At 47.9% G+C, this 26,578-nt stretch overlaps 2 protein-coding genes across 2 annotated transcripts in view; one reads left to right on the plus strand and one right to left on the minus strand.

Moving 5' to 3' along the window:
* The first annotated feature begins 1,474 nt into the window (after positions 1-1,474).
* On the plus strand, positions 1,475-25,881 carry TCTN1 (tectonic family member 1). Its single transcript, XM_080940821.1, has 15 exons — positions 1,475-1,738; positions 4,596-4,716; positions 8,939-9,069; positions 10,291-10,442; positions 11,763-11,862; positions 14,063-14,172; positions 15,331-15,351; positions 17,792-17,926; positions 18,672-18,797; positions 19,098-19,183; positions 20,001-20,141; positions 20,805-20,967; positions 23,872-23,991; positions 24,788-24,950; positions 25,759-25,881. Exons 1-14 carry the CDS (start codon positions 1,507-1,509, stop codon positions 24,929-24,931), a joined length of 1,782 nt encoding a protein of 593 aa, XP_080796947.1. The 5' UTR covers positions 1,475-1,506; the 3' UTR covers positions 24,932-24,950; positions 25,759-25,881.
* Positions 25,882-25,914: 33 nt separating this feature from the next.
* The window catches only part of HVCN1 (hydrogen voltage gated channel 1), a gene marked incomplete at its 3' end in the record, with an annotated part of 28,410 nt that continues 27,746 nt past the window's right edge, over positions 25,915-26,578 (minus strand). The window contains exons 7-8 of the mRNA XM_080940820.1: positions 26,266-26,378; positions 25,915-25,980 (exon numbers count right to left, since the gene is read on the minus strand). Coding sequence (XP_080796946.1) covers positions 25,915-25,980; positions 26,266-26,378 — 179 coding nt within the window. The remainder of the gene's footprint in view (positions 25,981-26,265; positions 26,379-26,578) is intronic.

The raw sequence follows: 26,578 nt of genomic DNA on the forward strand, positions 1-26,578 counted from the left end.
TTTTAATTGTGTGCACACATTGACTCAGGTGCCCCAGGGGCCAGAAGACAGTTTACATCCTTTAGAGCTGGAGTTACAGGTGGGAAGCCACCATGCCAGTGCTGAGAACTGAACCCTGGGCCTCTGCAAGCAGCAAGATGGCCTTGTCATCTCTCTAACCCCTAGATGGACTCATTGAACTATGACTGAAAACAAAACAAAACAAAACAAAACAAAAAACCAAACCCTAACAAACAAGTTGCAAAATGTAACATATGAACAGATACAGTCTATACCTTGAGTTTTAAAGAAATCAAATGTTAAAAAATTTACATTGGGGCCGTCAGGGCTTGAGATTGGGTAACAGGACTTTGAGAACTTTACACAGAATGATTCGAAACATAGGACTGTAAGACTTGAGAAGGGGTCGGAGAGATACTCGGCGTTTGAGGGTTCTGGCTGCTCTTTCAGAGGTCCTGAGTTCAATCCCCAGCACCCACATGGCAGCTCGTGACTGTCTATGACTGTAGTCTCATAGCATTTGATGCCCTCTTCTGGTGTACATGCATACAGACATAACACCACATACAAAACAATACATAAATAAGCCTTTTTTTTAAAAGAGAAAAAAGAAAAGAAAGACCTGGGAGGTAGAGGCAGGTGGATCTCTGAGTTGGAGGCCAGCCTGGCCCACAGAGTGCGATGTGGTACAGCCAGGGCTACAGATAGAAACCCTGTCTCAAACTCCTCCTCCATCTTACCCTCCCCCTCCCCGCCAACACACACACACACGAACAAAATACAAGGAGAACATCCCAAATGATCTAATTATAAAGGCAGAAATGGAAGATGGATGAGGTTGTGCATTCCTGTCATGAGATACTGAGATAGAACTTCCTTGTGAATTCGAGGTTAGTCAGGCCGACACAGAGAGATCCTGTCTAAAAGAACCAAAAAGTTAAGAATTCTTTTGTTTCTCTTATCATAAATACGTGGATAAAAGTGGTCTGGCGACCCCCTGCGATGTATCTAAACGCGAAGAAAGTAAAGCCAGTGACATGTAATAAGAAATTCAAGATGGTCTAATGTTACTTAAAGGACTCAAGTCGTTTCAAAACATCCGCTGCGCGTCTTTTAATAGAAATACTCTCTTCAAGGCTCCGCCCTAGTCTTGACTCGCTTCAAATTCCATGAGGCTGCAGCTGGGAAAGTACAGTTTCGAAACAACCACGCAGCCCACAGAGTGTCACAACACAAGTTTACATCTTTAGGTTTTCGGAGGGCTCCTTAGAAACAGCAGTCTCAGGATCTGACCCCAAGGGTCCCGGCCCCGCCTCTCTGACGCCAGCCAGGCCCCGCCCAGTTCCCGCCCCTTTCGAGATCCTCGAGCCTGACTTCAGGCTCCACCTTTCTTTGCAGACTAGCTTGGCCTTGCGGGCCCTTTCCCGTGATGCTTAGCGCTCGGCTGTGACTGTTGCCCGGCAACAGACAGGCCTAGCTCTCTGGCGCGGGACATTCTGCTAGGCCATGGGGTCGCGGGGTCTCCCGCCGCTCTTGCTGGTGCTTCTAAACTGCTGCACCTCTTCGAGCACCCAGGTCGTTGCCACCTCGGCTGCGGCCACCCCAGCAGTGACGAAGGAGGATCTCAACTCCACCAAGGGCACCCCCGCCACTCTCCATCCCTCCCTGTCGCCTAGAACCCCGGGAACTCCCAGGGCACCGGAGCTCTCAGGCCCCAGGCCAATCCCGGTCACGGACGGTGGGTACAAAGTGCTAACTCCGTGAGCGGGTAGAGCAGTAAGAACGTACTGAAAATGATAACCGCTCAAAGTTCCACCCTTCTCAGCCTCCCTGTGGCGGAGACGGGATCTCCAGCACACAAATGTGGAGAGCGGGGCTAAGGTACCCCCTTTTCCACATAATTTCAGACTGCTGGAGTGTTGGTGCAGAAGGTGACTCTGGAGGGAGTACTAGATAGAAATCTTCAGGATGAGTTGTAGGCAATAGAAGAAAGAGTGCGAAGTAGATCTTAGTCCTCTCCAAGCAGACACACAGACTTGAGCATCCAAGTGCTGTTTATATTACCGAGAGAGAGCTCAGCAGACATTTGCAGGGTGATGAAGTGTGATTTAGACCTTTTACCTCCCTAGATGGAGTTATTAAACACGTCAGCTTCATCCTCATCTACTTACCTCCAGGGGTCTGAAGATTGGACAACAATTCGTTGTTGTAATTTGAAACACATGAGGCGGTGGACCTTCTTGTTCTCTCTTTTTTTCTCCCATCCCAGTTAAGGGATTTGTGGCGTTATTTAAGTGAGCATGCACAGTTGTCCATGGCTAGAGAGGACTTTGTCTAGAAGGAGTACATTTAACTTTCAGACTAAGAAAGCATTTTGCATTTATCAATAAACTTCCCTTTCCCTTTGTGCCTTTCCAGAGCATGTATACCATGGGGGGATTTCTAAAACTTAAAAAACATTTTTAATTATGTGTCTATATTTGTATATGTGTGTGTGTAGGGGGGTACGTATTGGAGGACAGAAGAGGGCCTCAGCGCCCCTGGGATTGGAGTTGGTGTATGAGCTGCCTGACTTGGGTTCTAGGAATGGAACTTGGAGCCTGTACTCAAGCAGAATGTGCTTTTACCTACTGAGCCATCTCTCCAGCCTTCTCTAGAACCATTCCAGTCTCCTGCCTTCTTCCTTCCTAACTTTGTTCTTGACAGTTTTGCTAAGTGACCCAGACTGGCCTATAACCTGATACCTTCCTGACTCTGCCTTCCAGTTGCAGAGATTCCCAGGTGTGGCTCTCCCAACATGCCACCCATCTCTAGAGCATGTTGTTTTTTATCTTAAAACCGTTTGTGCATACAAATAATAATGCCATGACATCCTATCAGCATTTGGCTTTAATTCTTTGCCCCCCCCCCCAAAAGGAAACAAAACATTACAGTTAAGGTTCAGGACAAGGGGCTGGAGAGATGGCTCAGTGTTTAAGAACACTGACTGCTCTTCCAAGAGTCCTGAGTTCAATTCCCAGCAACTACATGGTGGCTCACAACCATCTGTAATGGGATCTGAGGCCCTCTTCTGGTGTTTTCTAAAGACAGTGACTGTACTCATATAACAAAATAAATAATTCTTAAAAAAAACAAGCCAAGTGGGTGGTGGTGGTACATACCTTTAATCCTGGGGAGGGTTGGGTGGCACAGAGGCAGGAGGATCTCTGAGTTTGAGGGTAGCCTGATCTACAAAGTGAGTTCTAGGATAGCCAGCGCTACACAGAGAATCCGTCTCAGGAAAAAAGAAAAAATTCAGTGACACTTTAGCTTTGGGGAGGACCTGGAGGAACACACTTTGATCCTGCATCTTCTGCACAGAGGTGGGGGGATTAGAGACCTGATCTAAATGAGCCTCTGTCTCAGGAAACAAAGGGCAAACAAACCAAAATGACCTAAGCCCTGAATTTATTATTTCCCCCCTCTCCACAGTAGTCTGCCATGAATTCAGTTTATTTTCATGCTCTGGTATTGTTGGTTGTTGTATGATCTGTTTTTTTTTTGAGATTTATAATGGGAGTTTTGCCTACATATATATCTGTGTGCCATATATGTGCCTGATACCTGCAGAGACCAGAAGAGGGCATGAGCTCCCCTGGAACCAGGGTTACAGATGGTTGTGAGCTGCCATGTGGTCCTAGAAACCAAAGTTAGATCCTCTTGGAGAGCAGCCAGTGCTCTTAGTCACCCAGCCTCTTTCCAGTCCCTCTGTCAGCTCTTTCTTTCAGAGGGATTTCTCCATTGACAGACAGGATGAGTAGGACAGTTAAGTCAGTAATAAGTAGAAACAGTCAATCAAGTGCGCTTGGTACCCTGAGCTCTGAGACTTGTGGAGGAGGCTGTCTCTTCTGCTCTTATGGACGTTCTCTACCTGCAAAATGGAGTTAACAATGAAGTCCTTAAGAGTCACAGTGGTTGTCAGAGTGGATAAGGTCCAAGTTGCTCTTGGGATTGGGGGGTGGGGTGTTCCTGCCTTTCCACCATGTTGTAGTATCCTGTCATCAGTGCATCACCCTATATTGTAAATTTTTCAATTAAAAAAAGACATCTTAGGGCTGGAGAGATGGCTCAGCAGTTAAGAGCACCAACTGTTCTTCCAGAGGTCCTGAGTTCAATGCCCAGCAACTACATGGTGGCTGAGAACCGTCTGTAATGGGATCTGGTATGTCTGAAGACAGCTACAGTGTACTCGAATACATAAAATAAATCTTTTTTTTTTTTTAAAGGACATCTTAAACCAAAGTAGAAACATTTGGTTATTGGTCAGGTTCAGATGACTTTGAGTTCAGCTTCAAAGCAATGACTGCATGTGAGTGAAGGAACAGGGTTGGCATCAGTCCTTCCTTGGAATCTATTCTAAAGGAGTGTAGGCATCTGCAGCCACCTTAGAGAGACACTGGGGTGGGGTACTTGAAGTGACTTAAATCCATGAGCAAGTTTTCCCCCAATAGGAACCAGATACTTTTGTGTCATGGATTTCTGGACTCCTTCAGTGGCAGGGAGCAGTAACAGCCAACTTACCCTCTGAAGCCCCACTGTCCTCTTCCATTCCATAGTTGCTGCTCTGTGTGTCTGTGACCTGCTTCCAGCACAGTGTGATGTCAACTGCTGTTGTGACCCTGACTGCAGCCCCGGGGATTTCAGCGTCTTCTCTGCCTGCTCAGTTCCAGTTGTCACGTAAGCATATGACAGGGAGGTTTGATGGCCATTTGGCCAGGATGATAAGATTTAGGGACAGGAATCATGTTCCGCACTCTTCAGAAGCCCTGTGTGGTAAACCCTGTGTGCAGAGTCCTGTTTTGTCAGAAGCAGTCGCTTGTCCCTATGGAGCTGCCCAACAGAGTGGGAAATGAAGGGGCATGCATGTTGTCTAGAGTGTTATGAAGTTTGGAAATTAATATTTGAGCTGTGCACAATGTGTTACCTGTTTGTACCTGTGAAATAGTCTCATATAGCCCAGGTTTGTGTGAGTGTGTATGTGCTTGTCTGTGCTGTCTTTGCATACATGCGAGTTGGCTAGTGGAAAACATGGAACTGTTCATTTATTGCTTTCCATCTTCATTTTTGAGATGGGGTTTCTCACTGAACGCAGAACTCACCCCCAGCCCCATGCCTGACCCCCACACCTGATAGACAGCTAGCTAGCAACCTCTTGTTTCTGCCTCTGCCCAGTCCCAGTTTACAGATAGACACCAGAGCCTGGGTTTTTTGTTTTTAAATCCCTGGTGGATGTCTTTTCTTTTTATTATACTTCTGAAGCAAGCATTTCCCCCCTAAGCCACCTCCCCAGCTCCTGTATCAGCTCTTTATGTAGACTTTAATTAGTCAGGATGCTTTGTGTGCACCTCTCTGGTTGTAAATGAAGCAAGGATTCTCAGTTCATAGTGCCTGGGAAATGGCAGAGATGTTCTCATGTGAGTACAAGTGGAAGATGTGGTCAGTTCTTATGGATCTCGGCTTGGTTTTCAGAGGTTTTCCTTTGGAAAGGTTTATGCATTCAGGATGGGACCAGCTTGCTGCAGAGAGAGCCGACTGAAGTGCAGGACAGCCACCTGCCAAGCTTAGTCCTTTTGGAAGGACAGTAGACTCTTCCCATGAGAGACCATTTTATCAACCTGGTGGAGAAACTGAATTGCCCTCAAACACTGTGAGCTAGGCTGAAGGGGATCCTTCTCTGGCCTTCAGGACCAGAGCATGGATTAGCCTTCCTTGAAAGTCAGTCTTCTTGTCTTGGGACTACAAGTGTGCCCCACCAGCCCTACAAGAATGTTGTTTTTGAGTTGGAGTACCATTTATTAAAATATGGTAATTTGACTTTATTTTTTTCTTAAGACAGGGTTTCACTGTGAAGCCCTGGCTGTCCTAGAACTTATATGTAGATCAGGCTGGTCTCAAATTCACAGAGATCCACCTGTTCCTGCCTCTGAATGCTGCGATTAAAGATGTCCACCACCTTGCCTTTTGTTATTTTTGTTTTTAATTATGTGTATGCATGTGTGTATTTTGGGGAATAGGATACGCACATGAATATAGTTGCCTGCTGAGGCCAGGAGAGGGTGTTAGATCCCCTGGGGCTGGAGTTAGAGGAGTTTGTGAGCTGCCCAACATGGGCCCTCTGGAACAAACACAGCTCTCCTTCAAGAGCACGGCACACTCTTAACTAACTGATAAGTGATCTCTCTGGCCCTTTACATTTTTGAGACAGGGTTGCTCTATGTAGCCCTAGCTGCCCTGGAATTCACTGTGTAGACCAGGCAGACTGTGAACTCAGAGATCCACCTGCCTCTGTCTCCCTAGTGCTTAGATTAATAATACTCAGTTCCTATACAACTTTTTTTAAAGAATTATTAATTATATATATATATATATATATATATATATATATATATATATATATACACACACACACTGTAGCTATCAGACACACCAGAAGAGGCATCAGATCCCATTACAGATGGTTGTGAGCCACCATGTGGTTGCTGGGAATTGAACTCAGGACCTCTGGAAGAGCAGCCAGTGCTCTTAACTGCTGAGCCATCTCTCCAGGCCTTGTGCAGCTTTTTAAAATTCCATTTTTACTTACTTGTGCTTGTGTATGCTCATACTGTGGTACTCATGTGGAGGTCAGAGGACAACTTGAAGAAGTCAATTTTCTCCTTCTAGTATGTGGATCCCAGGGATTGAACTCATTAGGAGCCTTTACCCTCTGAGGCATCTTGTTGACCCTCAAATAGGAAAACTTTAGATAGAGTATTTGAAACGTAGGGAGGGCCAGCCAGCTTTGTAGAAGGCCAGCTAAGCAACAGGTTAGCCTTCACGAGTCACATGGTGTGTGTTGCAGCCGAACCAGAGCTGCCGCTAGTCCCTCGAATGAGCAGGTCTGCCTGTGGTCTGTAGAGCCGTGTTTATAAAAACAGACCTCATTGGTAGATCCCCGATTTGAGAATCAGGGCTAAATCTCTCAGGAAAAGACTTTGATTTTTTAAAAATGAGTTTTGTTTGTGATTCCACCCCCCCCCCCCCCACCAGAGGAACCAGATTAAACTCAACTCTCCTGTAGCCTCGGCTCCCTTGGAGGCCCGAAGCAGGAGGATCACTTGAGCCCTGGTGATGGGCACTAGCCTGGATAATTACCGGGAGACCTTATCTTTAAGAAAGGAAGAAAAGATAGCAAAAGCCCCAGTGCCAGTCCGTGGAGTGCCCCATTATACAGACTTCAGTCCATAAAGGTTCTGTTATGTCTGCTGACTGACACCAACTCACCCCGTTGTATAATGACTTGGAATCTGCTGGTGAGCATCCTGAGTCAATCTGTCCTCATCAGAAGGGACCTTCGTGAGCACAGGAATCTCTCATTGATGCAGCCAGTGCCACCCAGCTGTTACCGTGTAATTGGCTCGACTGGCTGGGACACCACATAGTGGCAGAGCACAGCCCTACTGTGCACAGGGCTCTTGGGGTGTGTGCTCCTTGCTAACTCTCAGGCTGTCTGGGTTAATAGAGTTCTGCTTTCACTTCCACTATTCTCAGCCTTTCAGGCAGACGCCAAGCTAGAAGCTGGAAGCTCTTGGCCCCTGCTTCTTCCTGGCCTTTTTTGCAGGGCAGAAGGTCGAAGGATAGAACAAGGAAGGCTTGGCACAGGCTAGGCAGACACTCTATAATTAGCTACCTTCTATAACTTTTTTGAGCACCTACTGTTAGCACTAAGGACATAAAGCTGAGTTTTCCATGATGCTTTCCCGTGTGTGTGTCTGTGTGTCTTTTGAGATAGAGCTTCTCTGTATAGCACCGGCTATCTTGGATCTCTCTCTGTAGACCAGGCTGGCCTCAAACTCAGAAATCCACTTACTTCTGCCTCCATGTGCTAGGATGTGCACCACTGCCTGGCTGCCGATACAACTTTGAAGAGCTTACTGTTGGCTGAGAGAGGAGTGGATAAGGCAGGACCCTGAGGAACACCAGGGAAAGGTCAGCCTCAGCTAGGCCAGGGAAGGCTTTTTAGAAAAGATGGTCTGAGTTGTGTTGTGTGAAGGTTACCCACAAGTTGGGCACCAGAAATTGGGGCAACAGATAGCTGAGGTAGAAAAGGTGGAGAAGAGAGCAGGGCAAGATGGCTCAGTGGGTAAAGGTGCTTCCTGACAGCCTGAGTTTAATCTCTAGGACCTACATAGTAGGAAGAGAATTGAGTCTTGAATTCCACATACATGGCATGGAAAAAACATCACACATGCACATAATAGAAATACTCAAACATCCTACTATGTCTTTATTTGTGTGTGTGTGTGTGTATGCATGCATACATGTGTGTTCACTCATGCGCATCTGTGTGTATTTGCCTGTGTCACGGGAACCACATACATGCGGTGCCTACAGAAGCCAGAAGAGAATCAAAACCCCTGGAACTGGAGTTACAGGCCTGGGCTGCCTGATATGGGTGCTGGGAACTGAACCTAAGTTCTCTTCGGGAGCGGTAAACACTTAACCACTGAGCCATCTCTCCAGCTCCCAGGATGTCATGATCTCAACGCTGTCCAAGTTTTTGGAAAGTGTTCTGCACTCTACACCCAGCAGGCTCCCCTTACACAGTGTTGTTGTTGTTGTGTTTTCTGGGATAGGGTCTCACTGTGTGGCTCTGACTGATGTGGAACTTGCTGAATGGACCTGAACTCCTAGACTCACTTGTCCTGACCACCTCGGTGCTGGGATTAAAGCTGTGCACTGTTACACCAGACAGAAACAAAGCCTCAGGGTCACCACGTAAAGCCACATGGAGTCTCTTCTGATGCCTTCGTCACCTTCCCTGCAGTCCTTATTTCTGTAGTGAAGGCATCTGGGAGATCAGGATCATCTGGCTTAGACTGTGGACTGAAAACCTGCTGTTGCTTTCATTAACTTTCAGGGGTGATAGGCAGTTCTGTAGTCAGAAGGCAGCCTTCTACTCAATGAACTTGACAGCGGACCCGCCTCACCGGGACTTTAAACTCATTGACCAGATCAACCCTTCCATCTTCTGCATCCATATTTCAAACTGTAAGTGTTTGGATTTGATAGATTTTGTGAAGCTCTGTTTTTCTTTTAAGTTACTGTATGGAAGAACACCTCCTTACTCAGTTGCATTTAAAGCACCCATCTCCTGTTTGGCTGTGTGAAGTTGTGCATGCCCGTGTGTGTGTGTGTGTGTGCGCGCGCGCGCGCGCGCGTGTGTGTGCATGCACATTTATTTCCTTGTAGAGTAGTAGTTAAAAATTAGTTCCATCTTTAAATATTACCTGTGGTTTCCATTTCCTTTTTCTTTTTATTTTTACTAAGGAGATTTGCATGAATACAGGATCTTTATTTTTAACCTGAACAGTCAACTCAGGCAAGTGTGTTAGTCCCCAGCGCTTCTCAGGATACCAGGCCCACTCATGGCCCTGTCAGCTAAGTGTCATGATCTCATTCCCATGTCTTTCCATGTTTGGCATTAGTTCCCTTGTGACTAAAGACCTGGAGGAATGTGTTTATCTAAAGTGACAAGTGACAGTGACTGTCTAAGCCATAATAGTAGCACAGTGGACATGGAGCCTGCCTCTTCCTCTCCACTCATACCCAGCATAGGAAGTGGTTAGAGTTAGTTAGTCTTACCTTCCAACAGCCACCCACAGAGAGTGTCCCCTAGAAAGGGGAAGAAGCACTCTCATCCATGTGCTGGACAGAGTGACCAGCTTGACCCTTGGCTTCTGCTGTGTTGTTTCCCTGTAGGCCTTCAGAGCAATTACTGTCACACAGTTAGATGCAGCCCAGTCGAGTGATCCTGCTTGTCTATTGAGGTTTCATGACAAGGTCTCCTCATGGATGCTTTGCTGGCTTAGAACTCATTGTATAAACCAGTGTTCTCAAATTCATGATGATCAGGGATCCCGTTCATTTAACAAACCTCAAGAAGTCCTGGGAGAGGCAAAAGTACAAGAAAACATTGTAAAATATAGTGTGCGTATATGTGTGTGTACATGCACACACTCGCATACATGTGTGTGTAGGTTAGAAGGTGACTTGTTTAGAATCAGTTCCCTTTCCTCTGTGTAAGTCCTGGGGATCAATCTGAAGTTGGGAGGCCTGCCAACAAGCGTCTTCACCTGCCAAACTGTCTAGACAGCCCTGAAAGATTGTTTTCTTATAGGAGTCTCATTGCTACTCATTGTGGTTTCCAAAGTTGAGCTGTCACATACTCCATACATTTCTGCTGATTTCCAATGTTTTGCCTACAAACAGACAAGCCTGCGCTGTCTTTTGCCAATCCAGAAGTGCCCAACGAAGACAATTTTGACAGACTGATGGGAACGTCAGGTGGCTTTTCACTGAGTGCCGAATCAGGTGTTCCTTCCACAGTCACATCAGATAGCCCACAGCCCACTAAATATGAGGTAAGCCAACAACCTGATGGCTGTTGTTCATACATCCTGAAATACTTTATCCTTACAAGCTAATTTCAGTTTCAAGGGATAAAGCCAAATTGCCTGCCCTTGGGACATACACGACACCACAGAGAGTGGCTGCTGCGCCTCTCTGTCAAAGATCATGAGAATTCAAGTTGAGTGTTCAGAGTCTGAACTCACGATATGAGGTCAGTTCTGCACTGAATTCTGTCTCTGCGGAATTTTCTGTTCTCTTGAACTCTGGAGCCTGTAGCAGAGTGATTGAAGCCTTCCTCTGGATGGGGAGTGAGCTTTCTGCGTACCAGGTCACATTTAGTTTTACAGACAGTAGGAACCTGCGTGCTATTTTATATCCCTTCATTAGCAAGCCCATAAAATATGGCTCCTTAATGTACTTCAACTTTAAAAGCTGGACTGGCTGGTACCCACCTATGACTTCAGCCTTGGGAGGCGGAGGAGCAGGAGCTCAGATTTAAAGCAGCTAGAGCCACATTGAGAGCCTGCTTCAAAACAGAACAGAGGGATGTTGGGATAACTGAGTGGTTGAGCACTTGGGCCACAGGCATGAAGACAGGAGTTCAAATCTCCACTCTCGATGTAATACTGATGGTGGTGTGATGGCCTTCCTGTCATTTTAGCATTGAAGGGTGGGCATGGGACCCTCAAGGGCAAGCTAGCTGCAGACTAGCTTTACCTACAAGCCCCTGGGGTTTGATTGAGAGACCCTGCTTCACTGAATAAGGTGGGCAAGAGTGATAAATGTCTGACATCAATCTCAAGCTGCATCTGCACAGATCTGCACATGCTTCCATGTGTCCGTGCAGTCATACACAGGTGTGTCCGTGTGCATGCACATGGTTATATCACACACAGAAAATAGAAAATGGAAAAAAAACACCTTTTTTGAGTTGTTTACCTTCCTACTTAAGGAACCTTCCTGCAGTCTTGGAGGAAACTGTTACACAGCAGTTTTGGCTATGTAGCCCTGGCTGGCCTGGGACTATGTAGACAAGGCTGGCTTCAAACTCAAAAAGATTCATCTGCCTCTGCCTCCTGAGTGCTGGGATTAAAGGTGTGTGCTACCACAAAATTTATTTTCAAAAGGTGTGTGTGGATGTGGTTGACAGCTGAGAATGAGCCCCCTATGTTCAGCACTGTGTCCCCAAACTCACAGCTATATACGAGCTCTGTGTGGCAGGGACTGTGCTCAATACTGTGTCCCCAAATCCCCAGCTCTGTGGGCACTGACATGTGTCCAGTGCATTCTGCAGGAGCACCTTCTCTAACCTGTGGGTGCTGTGTTTGCAGTACGGAGTCCCTCTGCAGACTGCAGGCCCATCTTCGGGGTCATTTCTGAAACTGCCTTCACCTCTCACGTCATCTCTGTGTGCAGATCAGAACCCTGCAGGTAAGAGGGTGCTGCTGTGCTTCCTGTTGGCCACTGAAGCTTGCCAGTTACACAGGCTGGAAACCCAAAGACTCCGGTACCGCAAAGGTCACCACCTGAGGAGGTCCTTTCTAGCCTGTCAGTGACTGCCTGAACACTGTAGCAAGCGCCTGCAACAGTAGCTACCCATGCCAGGTGTTGCAACTCTCTACACAATTTGATTAAGCATCTATGTGTGCTGGTCATCAGTCTGCATGAGGCTGATTCCACCAAGGGGCTAGTGACAGGGCTCAGCAGGTAAAAGTGCTTGCCACCGAGCCTTGCTACCTGACTTTATCTCTGAGACTGATGTCCTGGAGGGAGAGAAGTAATTACAATAGGCTATCCTCTGCCTTTCACATCCACCCACAAGTCAAACGTAATTTAAAAACAAAACAAAACTCAAATTGTTTTCACACTACCCCTTGAAGCCATGCTAATATCCCTGCTTTGTTTCAGTTGTGGAAATGGTGAGGCTTTTAGTTTCTTTTTTATTGTTGGTTTTTGTTTTTGTTTTTGTTTTTTTTTTTTTTTTTTGAGTTTTGTTTTTGTTTTAAAATTTTTGGTTGTAAATCTAGTCTTCAGTGGCTGGACCATCATCAGTCTAGCCCCAACCCCCCTTTTTTTAGTGTTTTGAGATACTGTCTCACTATATAGCCCCAGCTAGCCCAGAACTCCATACATAGATCAGGCTGGCTTAAAAAGATTAATTCACCTGCCTCTGCACCTCCCTCTGCCATCCCCGAGTTAGAATTAAAGTCGTGTGCCTTCATGCCTGGCTCTTGTTTGTTTCTTGAGTCATGGTCTCTCAATGTATATCAACCTGGTCCTTCCACCTCAGCCTCCCCAGGTCTGGGATGCCAGGCTCCATGCCTGCTTGCATAGGACTTCTTGTTCTGACTCCCACAGTGAGAACACTGAGACCGTTGTGCTCAAGCCTGGGTCAAACCTACTGCTCCCTGGAGAGCAGAGAAGCCAAGGGCTCAGGCCTGGGCTACAGAAGGCAAAGCCATGGTTCTCTCTAACCCTCAGCCAGCTGTGAGCAACTATAATGAGCCCTGGGTAACAAGTGCTGTTGAGAAGAAGCTTCTTCCTGACGTAGGAGGTCAATGTTGGGTAAAAGCAGCTGAAGTCTAGTAGGTGAGCATGCCACAAACCCTACCTCTTAGGAGGTGGAGGAAGGAGGATCACCAGTTTGAGGCCAGCCTAGGCTTCATAGTGAGACCTTGTCTCAAAAAGCAAACAAGCCAAGCTCAGAAGTCATTTCCACTTTTCAGATTGCCAGAGCTCAAAAAGTTTGAAGCTATAGAGAGACATACGCTCCTTCGGTAGTTGGTGGAACAGTTGGTCACACCCTGCCAAAGGCAGTGGAACATACGGATCAAAATTACCAGAGCTCCTGAAGGAAGGCTTGGCCCACACGCAAGAGCCACATGCAGATTGTGACAGCAACAGCCAAGCCAGAGACAACTGCTGTGGCCATTAGCTGGGAACTGGGGAGTAATTATGCTGCATCCGGGAGAGAGCGCTAATTATCCCTTCAGGATTGCTGGAAGGGCTTCAGCGTGCGTGCCTTGCTCATGGAAAGACGTGCAGAACAGTGTAGCACGTGTGCATCCGTGTCCAAAAGGGGAAAATTACCCTTTTTATTGTTTAAAAATAACCTTTTACGCATGTGTTTTATTTTATTTGCATAGTATTTCTGAAAGCTTCAGCGGGCAGTCACGGTTCTCCTGAGGCACGGGGGGGGGGGGGGGGGGGGGGGGGAGCCGGAAGGAGACACTGCTCTGTATCTTCCAGAGTTTTTAGGATATTTTGTGCGTATGTTTCCTAGTTGAAACGCATTTTTTTCAGCCCCATTTTAAACTTGCTGCATTTATGTTGTAGCTTATTTTGCCTTTTCTATTTTTTTAAGAATTATTTATTTATCATACATGAGTACATTGTAGCTGTCTTCAGACACACCAGAAGAGGGCATTAGATCCCATTACAGATGGTTGTGAGCCACCATGTGGTTGCTGGGAATTGAACTCAGGACCTCTGGGAGAGCAGTCAGTGCTTTTAACCTCTGTGCCCTTATTTTGCCTTTTCTACATGACTGTTTTCAGTTCCCATTCTTGAGCTGAACATGTTCTGTGTATCCCTCCCTGACTCCCCACACCCTCGATGTTATCATTTCCAGCATTCCTGATGAACCAGGCCTTCCAGTGCAGCCGGAGGGTGGACATAGAAGAGTGTGAAGGGATGGAAGCCCTCAGCATGGCTCATTACAGCAGCCCTGCCATTCTGAGGGTAAGAGGCATCTGGAAGCAGAACTGACTGGCCCTTTAAGAGGTAGCGTGATCTCAGCATGTGCCTGGCCCAGGTGTGTTTTCTAGTGCACCTGGGCGTCAGTGGCTGCTCGGGTGATCTTTCTAACATTTGTATGTAGTCCGGCTGTATCTTGTTTGAATTCATTTTTAAAATTTACTTTATTTGTCTTGAGAGCAGCTGAGCAAGTCAGGTCTTCAATGACTGCTCACAATTTTAGAGATTATCCAGTGTGACATTAACAGTCTGTCAGCATTATAACAAGTGGGCTCCCAGGAGCAGCAGGGGAGAGAAGTGCATGTCTGCCTAGAGATAGGCATCAGGAAAGCTCTAGCAATGGATGGGGTGGGGGGGGTGTGGGGGCCATTTTCCTTAGAGTTGGTGGCAGAGCTGGAACAGCCAGTGAGCAAGGACCTAGCCTACTTGACAGAGAGGGAGGGCTGGAGAGAGGAAGAGATAACTCAACCATGGGATTATGTCCAAGGCCACTCCTGGTTTCTAAGTTCTTATTAGGGTTGTGGAGGGTAAGGCAGCCTGGGCTGCCATATTCAGAGCTGCTCACCCATCCTGGATCCTTTATGTTTTCTAAGTTGGTCCTACAGGCCTGAGTTCTAATAAGTTTGAATTCTCAAGTTGTCCTCAAGTATGACAAGGTGTAGCTCTCAGTACAGGGTTCCCCAAGTGTATCTTGTCTGTCACTTCCCCAGGGGACACCTGACCTCATAGGGTACATAGCCATGAGAGTGGGAAGGCAAACCTTTGGAAGGACAGCTGTGTGATATTACCATCAGGCCGAGGCTTGACCTGGGAGACTGGAGACAGGCCCTGGAACCTTCTATGCCAGGGATATGACCCTGCCGTGAAGACAGGTGCAGGGGGAACATCAGGCAGGACCAAGCTGTTCCTCTCTTCCCCCAGCTCCTTCCTCTGGAACTGTGCTGCTGAGGGAAGAGACACAGCAGAGGGAAGAGCAGTGGTTACCACATAGATGGAAGTATGCAGACGGCCAGTCCTGAGCAGAGAATCTGTGTCATGTCAGTAGCATCTCAGATGATGAGTGTGGCCTTTAGCTGAAGTCTGAAAAGGCCATAGAGATTCATGTTTGTTGTGCCTAACGTAGCTGTGGTTTATTTTTTCTAGGTACCCAATTCAACGACACAGGTAAAAGTATACAGGACCCCCCCCCCCCGCCGTGTGTGTGTGTGTGAGTGTGTGTGTGTGTGTGTGTGTGTGTGTGTGTGTGTGTGTGATTTAGTGATGATGGGGTGGGGAGGATGCATACCTGTATGTACAAAAGTTGTTAGCCAGAGGTCAACCACAGGTACCACATTCCTCAAGTTATCTGATTTTTTTTTTTTTTTTTTAAGATTTAATTTTACCCAGGCATAGAAGCACATGGCTTTACTCTGAGCAACTGGAAGGCAGAGGCAGGCAGATCTCTGTGAGCTCAAGGCCAGTGTGGTTCACATAGAGAGTTCCAGGACAACCATGGCAACATAGTGAGATCCTGTTCTCAAACAAAACAAGATGTGTCAGGCCTTTCTGTGACACAGCCTCTAGAAAGTGCCTGTTTCTACCAGTTCAAACTGGCCTGGTCCATGAGCTGGATAGCATCCTATGGCCTGTTGATTTTAACTAGAGATAGTTAAGTCACAGCCCAGGGTTTCCCACTTGACTCAAGCTTGAGGTATGTTGGTGTCATAGAGTTGTGCAGAGTAGATTTTGCCTTTTTCCTGTCACCCATGTCCCACACTGTCCCCCACACACGCCTGAGCGAGTGATTCTGCCCTGGAGGGCATTGTAGGTTGCCTTGGTCATAGGAGTAGGCACAGAAGGGCTGTGTCTTTATTTCTAGAGTGGTGGCTTCAGCACTGGCCAGGTCAAATTATAAACACTTCATCAGAAGTTGGAGACAGTGTAAAGAGCAGGTGTTTCGGGAGCCTTCCCAAATAGTGGCTTCCAAGAATTGACCTGGAGAGTCCTCATCAGAAGCATCCTGTCTGTCCTCAGTGGTCCTTGTTGCTTTGTCACTCTTCTGTGCTGCTCACAATCCAGGCTTCCTAATACTATTTAGAAACTTTATCTGGCTCTGTCATTCCCTGATCCTGCTGCCTAGCCAGGCACTGTGTGTGAGCTTCCTGGATGGCAGGCTGCATCTCCTGAGGAAGCGGGGCTGCTGGCTGTGAACCTGAGAAGGAGTGTAGGCTCTATGTTTTGGTTAATCTTGGTGTGTGTGTGTGTGTGTGTGTGTGCACACATGTGCAGGTGGCTGTGCAGTGGAATTGTGTATTTATAATGTGCCATGCATTCTCTCCCTTCTGTGGTGCTGGGTTGTGAACCTTACTCTCCCACATGCTGGCACTTCTGTCAAAGTGACCAGTGCTGTGCCCTTCAGTGTCATCACAAGGTTGTGTCAGCATTTCTGCAGTCTAAGCCCAGGAGGTTTTCATCACTCTAAGAATTCCAATGTCCCTTAGGTGTCACTCCATAGGTTTTTCAGTTCTCGTCCCTGATAACCACTTTGGTTTCTGTGCATTGGAATGTTCATATTGAATAGAATCTGCAGGTATGTGTCTGGTTTCTTTTCTTTCTTTCCTTCTTCCTTTCTTTTTTAAAAAGATTTATTTATTTATTTACTAGTGTATGTGAGTGCACTGTCACTGTCTTCAGACACACCAGAAAAGGGCATCAGATCCCATTACAGATGGTTGTGAGCCACCATGTGGTTGCTGGGAATTGAACTCAGGACCTCTGGAAGAGCAGTCAGTGCTCTTAACCACTGAGCCATCTCTTCAGCCCCTTAATTTCTTTTAAAAATATTTCTTTTTATTACTTTTAAATTATATCCTGGGGTGGGAGGTGCCTCACTTTTAATCCCAGCATTTGGGAGGCAGAGACAGGTGGATCTCTGAGTTCCAGGCCAGCCTGGCCTACAGAGTTAGTTCCAGGCCAGCCAGAACTACACAGAGAAACTGTGTCCTGAATATCTCTCTCATACACACACACAGACACAGACACAGACACACACACAATTATGTGTATGTCTGTTTGTGTGAGCAGCCCCTACAGAGTGCAGAAGGAGATGTCTAACCACTTAGAGCTGTAGTTACAGGTGGTTAGGAGTCCTCCAACATGGTTCTGGGAACAGTGCTCTTAATCACTGAGCCATCTCTCCAGCCCCTAGTGTCTTATTTCTTATACTTAATGTTTTCAAGATTCACCCGTGCGGTAGCATGTGTGAGGATTTTGTTTTTAATGTGTGAGTCATGTTCCTTGTGCAGATGGACACTTGGCACTGGTCCATTTCTCAGCTGATGGACTTTTGGGTTGTTTCTGAGTCTGTGATAAATAGGCATTTTAGACCATACTTTATGAGTTTCCTTTAAACATGTGTGGTGTGTATGTGTGTGTTTTGCTCAGAATACCTTCACTCTTGCAAAAGTGAGCTCACAGCATGCACAGTGTGTGGTAGTGTGTGTGTCCTGTGCATTGTGTTTGCTGCCACTAAGTGTTCATTTTATGCTCTGGGTGCTGTAACAGGGTTACCTGTGCTGCATGTCACATGTGGTAGCCTCATAACCAAGGATACTTTTCCTCTCAGGTCTCCATCAAGATCCAGTCTGTAATGTATCAGTCTCTGAATCACACCCTGACCCGGTTAGAAGGGCATAGTGTCCTGTTGCCATCTCTGGTCAGCACTGGGCAAGACAAACTCTGCAGCAACGTTGTTCTCCAGGTAGGCATCAGTGTGCCTCTGTGTCCTGGTCCAGCCGACTGACTCCAGCCTGTTGGCCACAGAGGCACTGCTCACCTTCCAGAGGGGACTCTGTCCGTACTGTGCTGGCCTCCAGCTGCTTCAGCTGCTCTGCTCTCCCATTCGAGGGCAGTCGTACATGTCTTCATAAATCTAACACAGTGTAAGAATACATCACAGTTTTCTTGTCAGTGGAGAAAGCATGTATGTTCCACAAGGATGCAGACCTAAGTTCAAATCTCCTGCACCCGTGTAAAAAAGCCAGACATGGCTACCACAACTGGCTATATAACCCCAGCACTGGGGACAGAGACAGGCAGATCCCGAGTCAGCGTCTCTGAAAGAGAGCTGTGGTTCAGTGAGAGAGTATGTACAGGGCAATAAGTCCGAGAGTTACAGAGGAAGACAGCAGTGTCAGTCTCTGACCTCTGTATGTACAGGCATGGATACACATACACACTCACACACTTAACATGCACCACACAAAATTTATTGTTCATCTGATTGGCCTTATTTCTGCAGAAATAGGCTGTTCACATTGTGCTTGAGTCAGCTAATCTGAAATGTCAAAAACCTGGGCACAGATAGGTTGAGGTGACATGGATACTAGGATACTAATGGGACATGAGTGATGTGATTGGACAGCAGACTTGGGTGGGGGCGTGACTTCTCTTTGGCTGCTTCATTAGAGTTGGCAACATGGCTGCTGAGCCCCATTCTTTCCCAGGTGAAGTACAGTCTGCTGTACACAGCCACAGGCCAGGTCCAGGAAGCTGGCCTCTCCCTTGTTCTGGGGACACTGAGCAGCACAGTGAGTCTCCTGCAGCAGAAGTTTGAGATTCGCTTTATTCAGGTGAGTTTGAGAGTTCTGCTTAGATGCCAGATTGAGGAAAGCCTGGCTTCTGGGGGCAGCACCGTCAGTCTAGAAGCATGACCCAGCTCCCAGCCTGTGCTGCAGTAGCGTGTGGGGCTTGCCTGGAAGCCGGGTGCTGTCCCGTGCCTTGCAGCCTCACAGAGTGCTGTCCTCCCACTCCCTGGGATATATTTATACTTCAGAACAGAGGGAGCTGTTCTTCCAGATGTTACAGCGAGTACTGTGCTGCCCCCGCTCTTACCTAAATAATGTTGCTCAGGTCAACACCTTGTCTTTCAGCATGGCACCAAGCCTGTTCCTCTCAGTGGCAACCCTGGTTACAGGGTGGGACTCCCGCTGGCCGCTGGCTTTCAGCCTCAGAAGGGGTATCCTTTTTGAGGGTCTGTGGAGATGGTCACCTTCCCTGTCTGGATGAGTGGGCTATTCTTGCATTTGTTGGCAAGAGGGCTGTGGGCAGCCTGTGGGAAGGAGGTACCTGTTTAGCCAGAGCTTCCTCCGGGCCACTGAAATGTGGTGTGGCCAGGTTTAAGCAGAGTCTGGTGCTTTGAGGAAGATGACAGTGTGTTTAAAAGGACCGCTAGAGGCAGAAGGTCAGATCTTTGGTTCATTCGTGTACTTTTGTAATCTCTCTCTCGAACTGTCTCAGGCTGGCTGTGGCCTAGGCCTTGAATAGAGAATTCTCCTGTCTCAGCCTCGTGACCACAGGCGTGTGCTGCCATACCCAGCCAGGTCACATTTAAGCAGAGACTCCTAAGCAAACTGAGCACCTTTGAAATATGAATAGTTTTTTTGTATTGGTAAGGATTTAAGTCAAGTCTTTAGATACTAGGAGGGTACTCTGCCACTGAGCTATGCCCCAGCCCACTCCTTACACTTCATTTTGAAACAAGGTTCCAGCGAGGTGCCCTGACTGATTTCAAACTCACTTGTAGTTCAGGGAGTCCTCAAATGTGAAACCCTCCTCAGCCTTTTGAGGAGCCTCTGCAGCTGGCTGGAATTAGTTTTGGAGATGAGCCAATTTAAGAAGAGATTTACTGGCATGTTTTGTCCCCTCCTGGTGACAGGCCAGGGGTCTGGAGGAGCTTGGTCTCCTTCATGTCTCACAACATGCATGACGCCATTTTCTTCTTAGACAGTATGGCTGCTCTGGAACTGTTGACAGTCCCTTAACAGTCTGTGAATGTCTGGCATTCTTCAGACAACAAACAGACAAGGACAACTTACTATTCTTCATAGCACAGGTGAGCAGGACTGCCTTGCCAGCGAAGGGCTCCGGGCCCCTGTGCTGTTTGGCTACAATGTGCAGTCTGGCTGTCAGCTCAGGTGAGTGGCTGTGGCAGAGAGCACACACCCTTCGATTTTAACCACGTCGCTAGCACACATGTCACTAGCAGAACCACCAGTCTTTCCTCTTCCCTCACACAGTAGAGGCTGACCCTAGCCTTACATAGCTCAGGGCAGACTCAAACTCCTGGCCCTCCTGCCTCAGTCTTCTGAGTATTGTAATGGCATTTATGGATCTTTGGATTTTTGTATTTGTGCTGAATTCCTACTCTGTACAAACCCTTCTCATTGTCCCTTTCATTTCTCCTTTACCCCATGCCCTCCCACATCTTTGGAGTGACTCTGTTATTAGTTTGATTGCTAGCTCAGTTCTCAGATCAGTGTTTCTTCCTAAGAGCCCCACCTAATACTTTGCCTCAGGATGCCAGGATGTTCCAGCACCCTTCAGGAGAACAGGATATGAGAAAGCCAGTGTGTTGCTGGGCTTCTGCCCATGACACGGTGTTTAGAGAGAGAGATGATGGGACACAGGTTGACAAACGGTTTCCAGCTCCGTGACCAGGATGCCCCAAAGGCAGGGCCACATCAGCAGCTAGAGGATCACATTTTTGGAGAGGAAGGAAGGACAGAAGTATAAAGGCTGGTGGTGTGACTTGGAGGTGTCAGTGCCTTCCTCCATTGGCCTCTCTTTCCTTCCCAAAGGCTGACAGGCACCATCCCATGTGGGCTTCTGGCACAAAAGATGCAGGACCTGCTGAGAGGCCAGGCCTTCCCTGACTTCGTGGCTGCGTTTGGGAACTCCCGAGCCCAGGATGTGCAGGACTGGGTGCCTGTGCACTTTGTCACCTACTCCTCTAATATGAAGGTAAAGAGTGTGAGGCTGCTGGCCACATGTGAGAGAGGCACCAGGGCGGAGGGAGAGAAGGAGGTACTAAGGAGGGAAGGAGGGAGGTACTAAGGAGGGAGAGAGGGGCCTGTATCCAAGCTGGGTAGGTTTTCCAGCTCTTAGATGCCTTTGATCAGTAGTTTTCAAACTTGTTTGCTTCCCTGTAGTGTGGAAACTGAGAGGGCCAATGTGAGCATAGGACCAAGACCAAGTTCTCGGCACAGAGGGACAAAGGGCAGGAGATAGAGGGTGAGGGAGAAGGGAAAGGAAGAAGGGATTGGGGGCTAGGGGCGTGATATTTGCCCTGCAGGGACAAATAGCTGGATAGAAAGAAGACAGACAAGGCCCATAGGCAAATGGAAGTTTATAAGGGATGAAGTGTTTCATTTTAATTGGGTATGTTAATTCGGGCAGCTAAAGGGGGTTTTTGATTGCTGGACTTCAATACTTTTTTCTTTTTTAAATTAATTTATTTGAGTACACTGCAGCTATCTTCAGACACACCAGAAGAGGGCATCAGATCCCATTACAGATGGTTGTGAGCCACCATGTGGTTGCTGGGAACTGAACTCAGGACCTCTGGAAGAGCAGTCAGTGCTCTTAACCCCTGAGCCATCTCTCCAGCTCCAACTTCAATACTTTGATAGCTAGCGTTAGGGATGTAATCTAATGATTTGACAAGGCAGAGGGAATGGGGGAGAAGAGTAAGGCCTGCCAGAGCCATGTCTGTCTGCTCTGGCCTACGAGAGCCCCCCCAGAAACATTATCACTGACCACACAGGATTGTCCAGAGGGTTTTTATTTATTTTATTTATTATTTATACATTATTTTATGTACATGTGCACACTGTAGCTGTCTTCAGACACACCAGAAGAGGACATCTGATTCCATTACAGATGGTTGTGAGCCATGTGGTTGCTGGGAATTGAACTCAGGACCTCTGGAAAAGCAGTCAGTGCTCTTAACCACTGAGCCATCTTTTCAACCCCAGAGGGATGTTTGTTTGGTGTTGGCAGGACACAGTGGCCACTCCATAAGCTGGAAGCACAAGTGATCACCATATTTGAACATGGTTGAGAAATCTCCTAACCCAAAAACCTGAAACTTTTTTAGTGCCAACATGTTACCCTCATGTGGTGACTATGGTCAAACTTGGGCTCACTGGAATTTCTCTAGCCTATCTGTGTGACGTGGACATGAACAGTGGATTTCCTGTCTATCCTCATACATTTCTTAGTCATCATGGCTGTGCAAATATTCCAAAACCCAGGACATCAGGCCCTCCAGACCTTCCTGCAGTTCTCCAGTCCAGGACAGTCAGCTTGCAGGGCAGTGATACAGTAAGCCTTCCTCGGGCACTTGGTGACATGAGGAACATGAGATGTGGCCCCTGTCCCCACTACTTCCATTCCATGCCCTCTGGACTGTAATGCAGTCCACCCACACAAGAGCTCTTTCCATTCCAAAGTTCCCCCAAAGAGTTTAATGGAAGCTGACATCCTACAAATAGCTTCCTCTTCACACGTGACTCCTCTGCCCACCTCTTCCTTTTGTCTTAGCAGCAAAGTGTGGGCCGTCCCCAACGGAGGTGTGCACTCCATTCTCCCCTAATTGCCCAGCTATTTCTTGTCACAGCTGCTTCAGGCCTCTCATTATCCGCTTTGTATATAAGGAGGGGCTCAGTGGGGAGAGCAACCTCACCAGATCCCTATTCCAAGGATCACTTAACCCTGTGCTCAGCCTCAGTGAACCTGAGGCATGGCTGTTAGCTTCCTGGCACTGGGTAAAGACACTAGTCATTAGTGCCAGGGGAGGCAGGCCCAGGGCATCTGCTGTTCACACCCACTGCACCTGCAGCAGCTCCTAGCAACTGGATATTGGCAAGCCAGTTCAGTGACAAGGTTTCTAAAAGGCATTTGTAAGCTAAGGAACCCCGTGACTGCTTTTGGCAGTCTCCAGTTTAGAAGGTCTACTAGCTTTTTAGCCAGGACATAATTTAGAAAAATGCATGTGGAAATTGAAACATCTAGGCAAGTACTGTAGCTTGGGGGCTGCTCCTGCCTACTGCAGCTTCTGCAGTTCCTTTATCAGCAAGAGAGACGGCTCAGTGGCTAAGAACACTGGCTGCTCTTCCAGAGGTCCTGAGTTCAATTCCCAGCAACCACATGGTGGCTCACAACCATCTGTAATGGGATCTGATTCCCTTTTCTGATGTGTCTGAAGACAGTGACAGTGTACTCATACACATAAATTTCTCAAAATGTGTATGGTTCATGTATGTCCACATGTGGTGGTGCCTGGTTCCTGCAGAGGCCAGAAGAGGGTGTTGGGTCCTCTAGAACTGGAGTTAGAGGTGGCTGTGAGCTGCCATGTGGGTGCTGGGACTGAGCCTAGGTGGTCCTAAGAGTAGCCAATGCTCTTAAATGCAGAGTCATCTCTCCACCTAAAGATGTATCCTCATTGCTAGGTGGTGAAATTAGATAAAAGAATGCTTGTGTTTCCTGTTTGCATTTTAACATGAGATACAAGCAAGTTCACCTTTTCACTGCTGACCCCGAGCCAGTGACCAGAAACATCTCTGAGGTGGGTGAGGGCCAGTGGAGGCCCTGAGGGTCCCACCACTGGGTAGCGGGACTTCACAACTCCATAGTGAATCTGGCTTTGGGAATAGGAGGGGCTGGTGAAACGGCATTTGTAGCACAGAGTGCTTTAGTAGCCCAGGTTTTGTGAAGTTGCTCGTACCTGCACTAGTATGGCACGATCACCCCCATGTTCTGAACATTCTGTAATTGGGAAACATTTTATAATTAAAATGCTCAAGTGCAGAGTTAGTCTGACTGTGGTTGTGTGATATTCGGGCTTAATCTAGTTTTCTTTGGCAGGGCTCTTGCCAGCTTCCTGTGGCTTTGGGTATAGAGGTAAAATGGACTAAGTATGGGTCTCTGCCGAACCCCCAGGCCAGGATCGTGAATGTCACCGCCCAGCTCTTCTCCATTCCAGAGGTAGGCCCTGCTGGCAACACTCCCCAGGGGCTGCGGTGTGGCCCAGGGGTAGGCCCATCTTCCCCACAAGACAGGGTTTCTCTGTGTAGCCCAGCCTGTCCCGGAACTCTTTTCATAGACCAGGCTAGCCTCAAACTCAGAGATCTACCCGCCTCTGCTTTCCAAGTACCAGGATTAAAGGTGTGAACTACCACGTAGAACATCCAAAGGCCTGTTCTTAACCTGGGACAACCTCCAGCCTCGCACTGAAGTAATAAAAGGAGCAGTGAAGACAGAACACAGATGACAGCAAGGGTGATGGGAAAGTTTATTACTTAGGTTATTACTCTCTGCATTTCTGTTCCTTCACAGTGGGGCTCTGGGGCAGGGTCACAGTCCCCACATGCAGGGAGGGTAGGCACATGCTACTGTGCCTGCTGCATCTTCTCATGTAGCCTAGGCTGGTCTCAAACTGACCGTTGGCCTCAGGCTCCTGAGCATTAACGGGCATGTGCCATCAAGCCTAACTTAATTTTGAGTCCTAAAACAATTTCATGATCATTCTTTAACTTGTACTTAAAAAGACTGACAGGTTGTATTTTTGGCCATAGTTCTTGTGAACACTAAACCAGTGAATAGTCTGTAGCAGAGTGCTCCTCAGCCACAGAGTGCTCCTCAGCCACAGAGTGCTCCTCAGCCACAGAGTGCTCCTCAGCCACAGAGTGCCTTAGGGACTCTACACACCTGCCAGACTCAGGCTGGCCATGAGGGCAGGCGAGTGAGGAAGATGAGGGTGCCGACTCTCTTTTCCTTACAGCCCCTCCCACGGCCTGAGAGGACCATCGTCATTTCCACTACAGTGACATTTGTGGATGTGTCAGCCCCTGCAGAGGCAGGCTTCCGAGCCCCACCCACCATCAACGCCAGGCTGCCCTTCAGCTTCTTCTTCCCATTTGTGTGATGAGGTGGCCCCTGCAGGAGTGAGTACCCATCCTGAAGGTCTTCCCTTCGGCAGCTGTGCACACCTGGGTCCCAGGCTCAGGAGGGCATGAACCTAGCTGCCGATTCTTCTTGGTGTTTCCCTTAAAGCAGTCCTCTGCCCCCTCCACTGCCTTTTTCCTCTCAGAAACTTTACTCTGCTGGGCTGTGGTATTGGGTCAGATGGTCCATTACCCTGCACATACAGGTCAAAGGCCACGTCACCTCTGGGAGATGGGAAGAAGCAGAGCCTGACGCAGCAGTGCATGGAGAGCCTCTTTGGTGCATCATCTCCAGTCTAGTGGGAGTTGTCTTCAGAATGCCTGTCAGCATTTGAGAAGTACAAACCAGCAAGGGGCTGTGTAAAACTGTGTGCCCACAAGGGGACTGTGCCCCAGGATCATGCTAATTACAAGGCAGTCTTGGGGGCCCTGCCATGAGCTGGCTGTATAACTGGTGGGCTGGTGTGGGCTGCCACCAAGGAGAGAATGTGGTAGGCAAGCCCTGGGGAAAGAGCGCTTATTTTATACATTAATTATACAGTAATTGAAAGACGCTGGTGGGTGCAGAGCCTGTGTGAAGCTGATGGTACAGCTAGATGCTGCAAAGGAGAGGCTAGATACCATGATGATTCCCCTAGGGAATGCACAGGAAATGCTGTGGGCCTTCTAGGAAAGAAAGGTGATACAGGGTGCCAGTTCCATTCAGGATGTGCATTAGGTTGGTTTTACAAGCCCAGCTTCCTTGGTCATTTTCAAACTACAGTAGAGTCCAACTTGAGAAAAGGTTGTTATGATTTCTTTGCTGCAGGCGCAGGGTGTATACACCGAGGAGACAGCAGTGCCAGGGAGGATGTGTCCCCAGCATCCAGGAGTGCAAGCCAAGGCAGAGATGGGGACTGGACTTCACAGCACACAGTTGCTCTCTGGCCACAGCCCAGCTACTCTAGATGGAGCTTCAGGAAGGCTAGTTCACATCCCCAAGGAGTCCATTTTGTCTCAACAGCTTGCTGAGTCGCTCAATTTCTTGTTCCTATTGTAAGAGCAAATACATACTGGGTGGTGACCTTCTGAGCCACATTCCCCCCAGGCCCGGGACTGCAGACAGCTAAGAGCCACAGTCTGGTATTCTGGCTGCTGAGGGCAACAGGTTTCAGGAAGGGCACTGGGCAGTGATAGCAGGAACAAGATGCCCAGGGGAGGGACCAGACCTGGCTCTTGGAGCCCATGCTTAAGCTGAAAAGATCAAGAAGAGGAAGCTATAGGCATGGGGTCAGCGTGGGCTGGAGGGACCACAGTGGAGCCACTTGAGTCTCACCTTCTCGGAGCAGCTGAATTCCAGATGCTGGATCTTGGTGGCCAGTTGGATGTTTATCTGCTTTAACCTTAAGATCTGCCGTTCCGAGCGTGTTTTCACTGAGATGATGATGCCTAGAAGGGAAAGGAGGGTTTTGGTGGTGCAACAGCTAAAGTCTTCTTAAACATGTGTGAGTGGGGGCATGGGGTGCATGTGTACCACAGAGTGCCTGTGGATGTAAATGACAACACCTGGGAAGTCCGTCTTTCCTGTCACCATGTGTGTCCTATGACTTAAACTCAGGTCATCAAGCCTAGTGGCAAGTGTCAGCCCC

This window comes from Micromys minutus, assembly GCF_963924665.1.
Source record: "Micromys minutus genome assembly, chromosome: 29".
Classification (NCBI taxonomy): domain Eukaryota; kingdom Metazoa; phylum Chordata; class Mammalia; order Rodentia; family Muridae; genus Micromys; species Micromys minutus.

Bases quoted from the DNA above. Each gene is read 5' to 3' on its own strand.
- TCTN1 (XM_080940821.1), top strand. From the start codon at position 1,507: ATGGGGTCGCGGGGTCTCCCGCCGCTCTTGCTGGTGCTTCTAAACTGC. The intron at 15,352-17,791 runs GTAAAAGTATAC...TTTTCCTCTCAG, and splicing joins TACCCAATTCAACGACACAG to GTCTCCATCAAGATCCAGTC. The intron at 20,968-23,871 runs GTAAAGAGTGTG...TTTCTTTGGCAG, and splicing joins CCTACTCCTCTAATATGAAG to GGCTCTTGCCAGCTTCCTGT.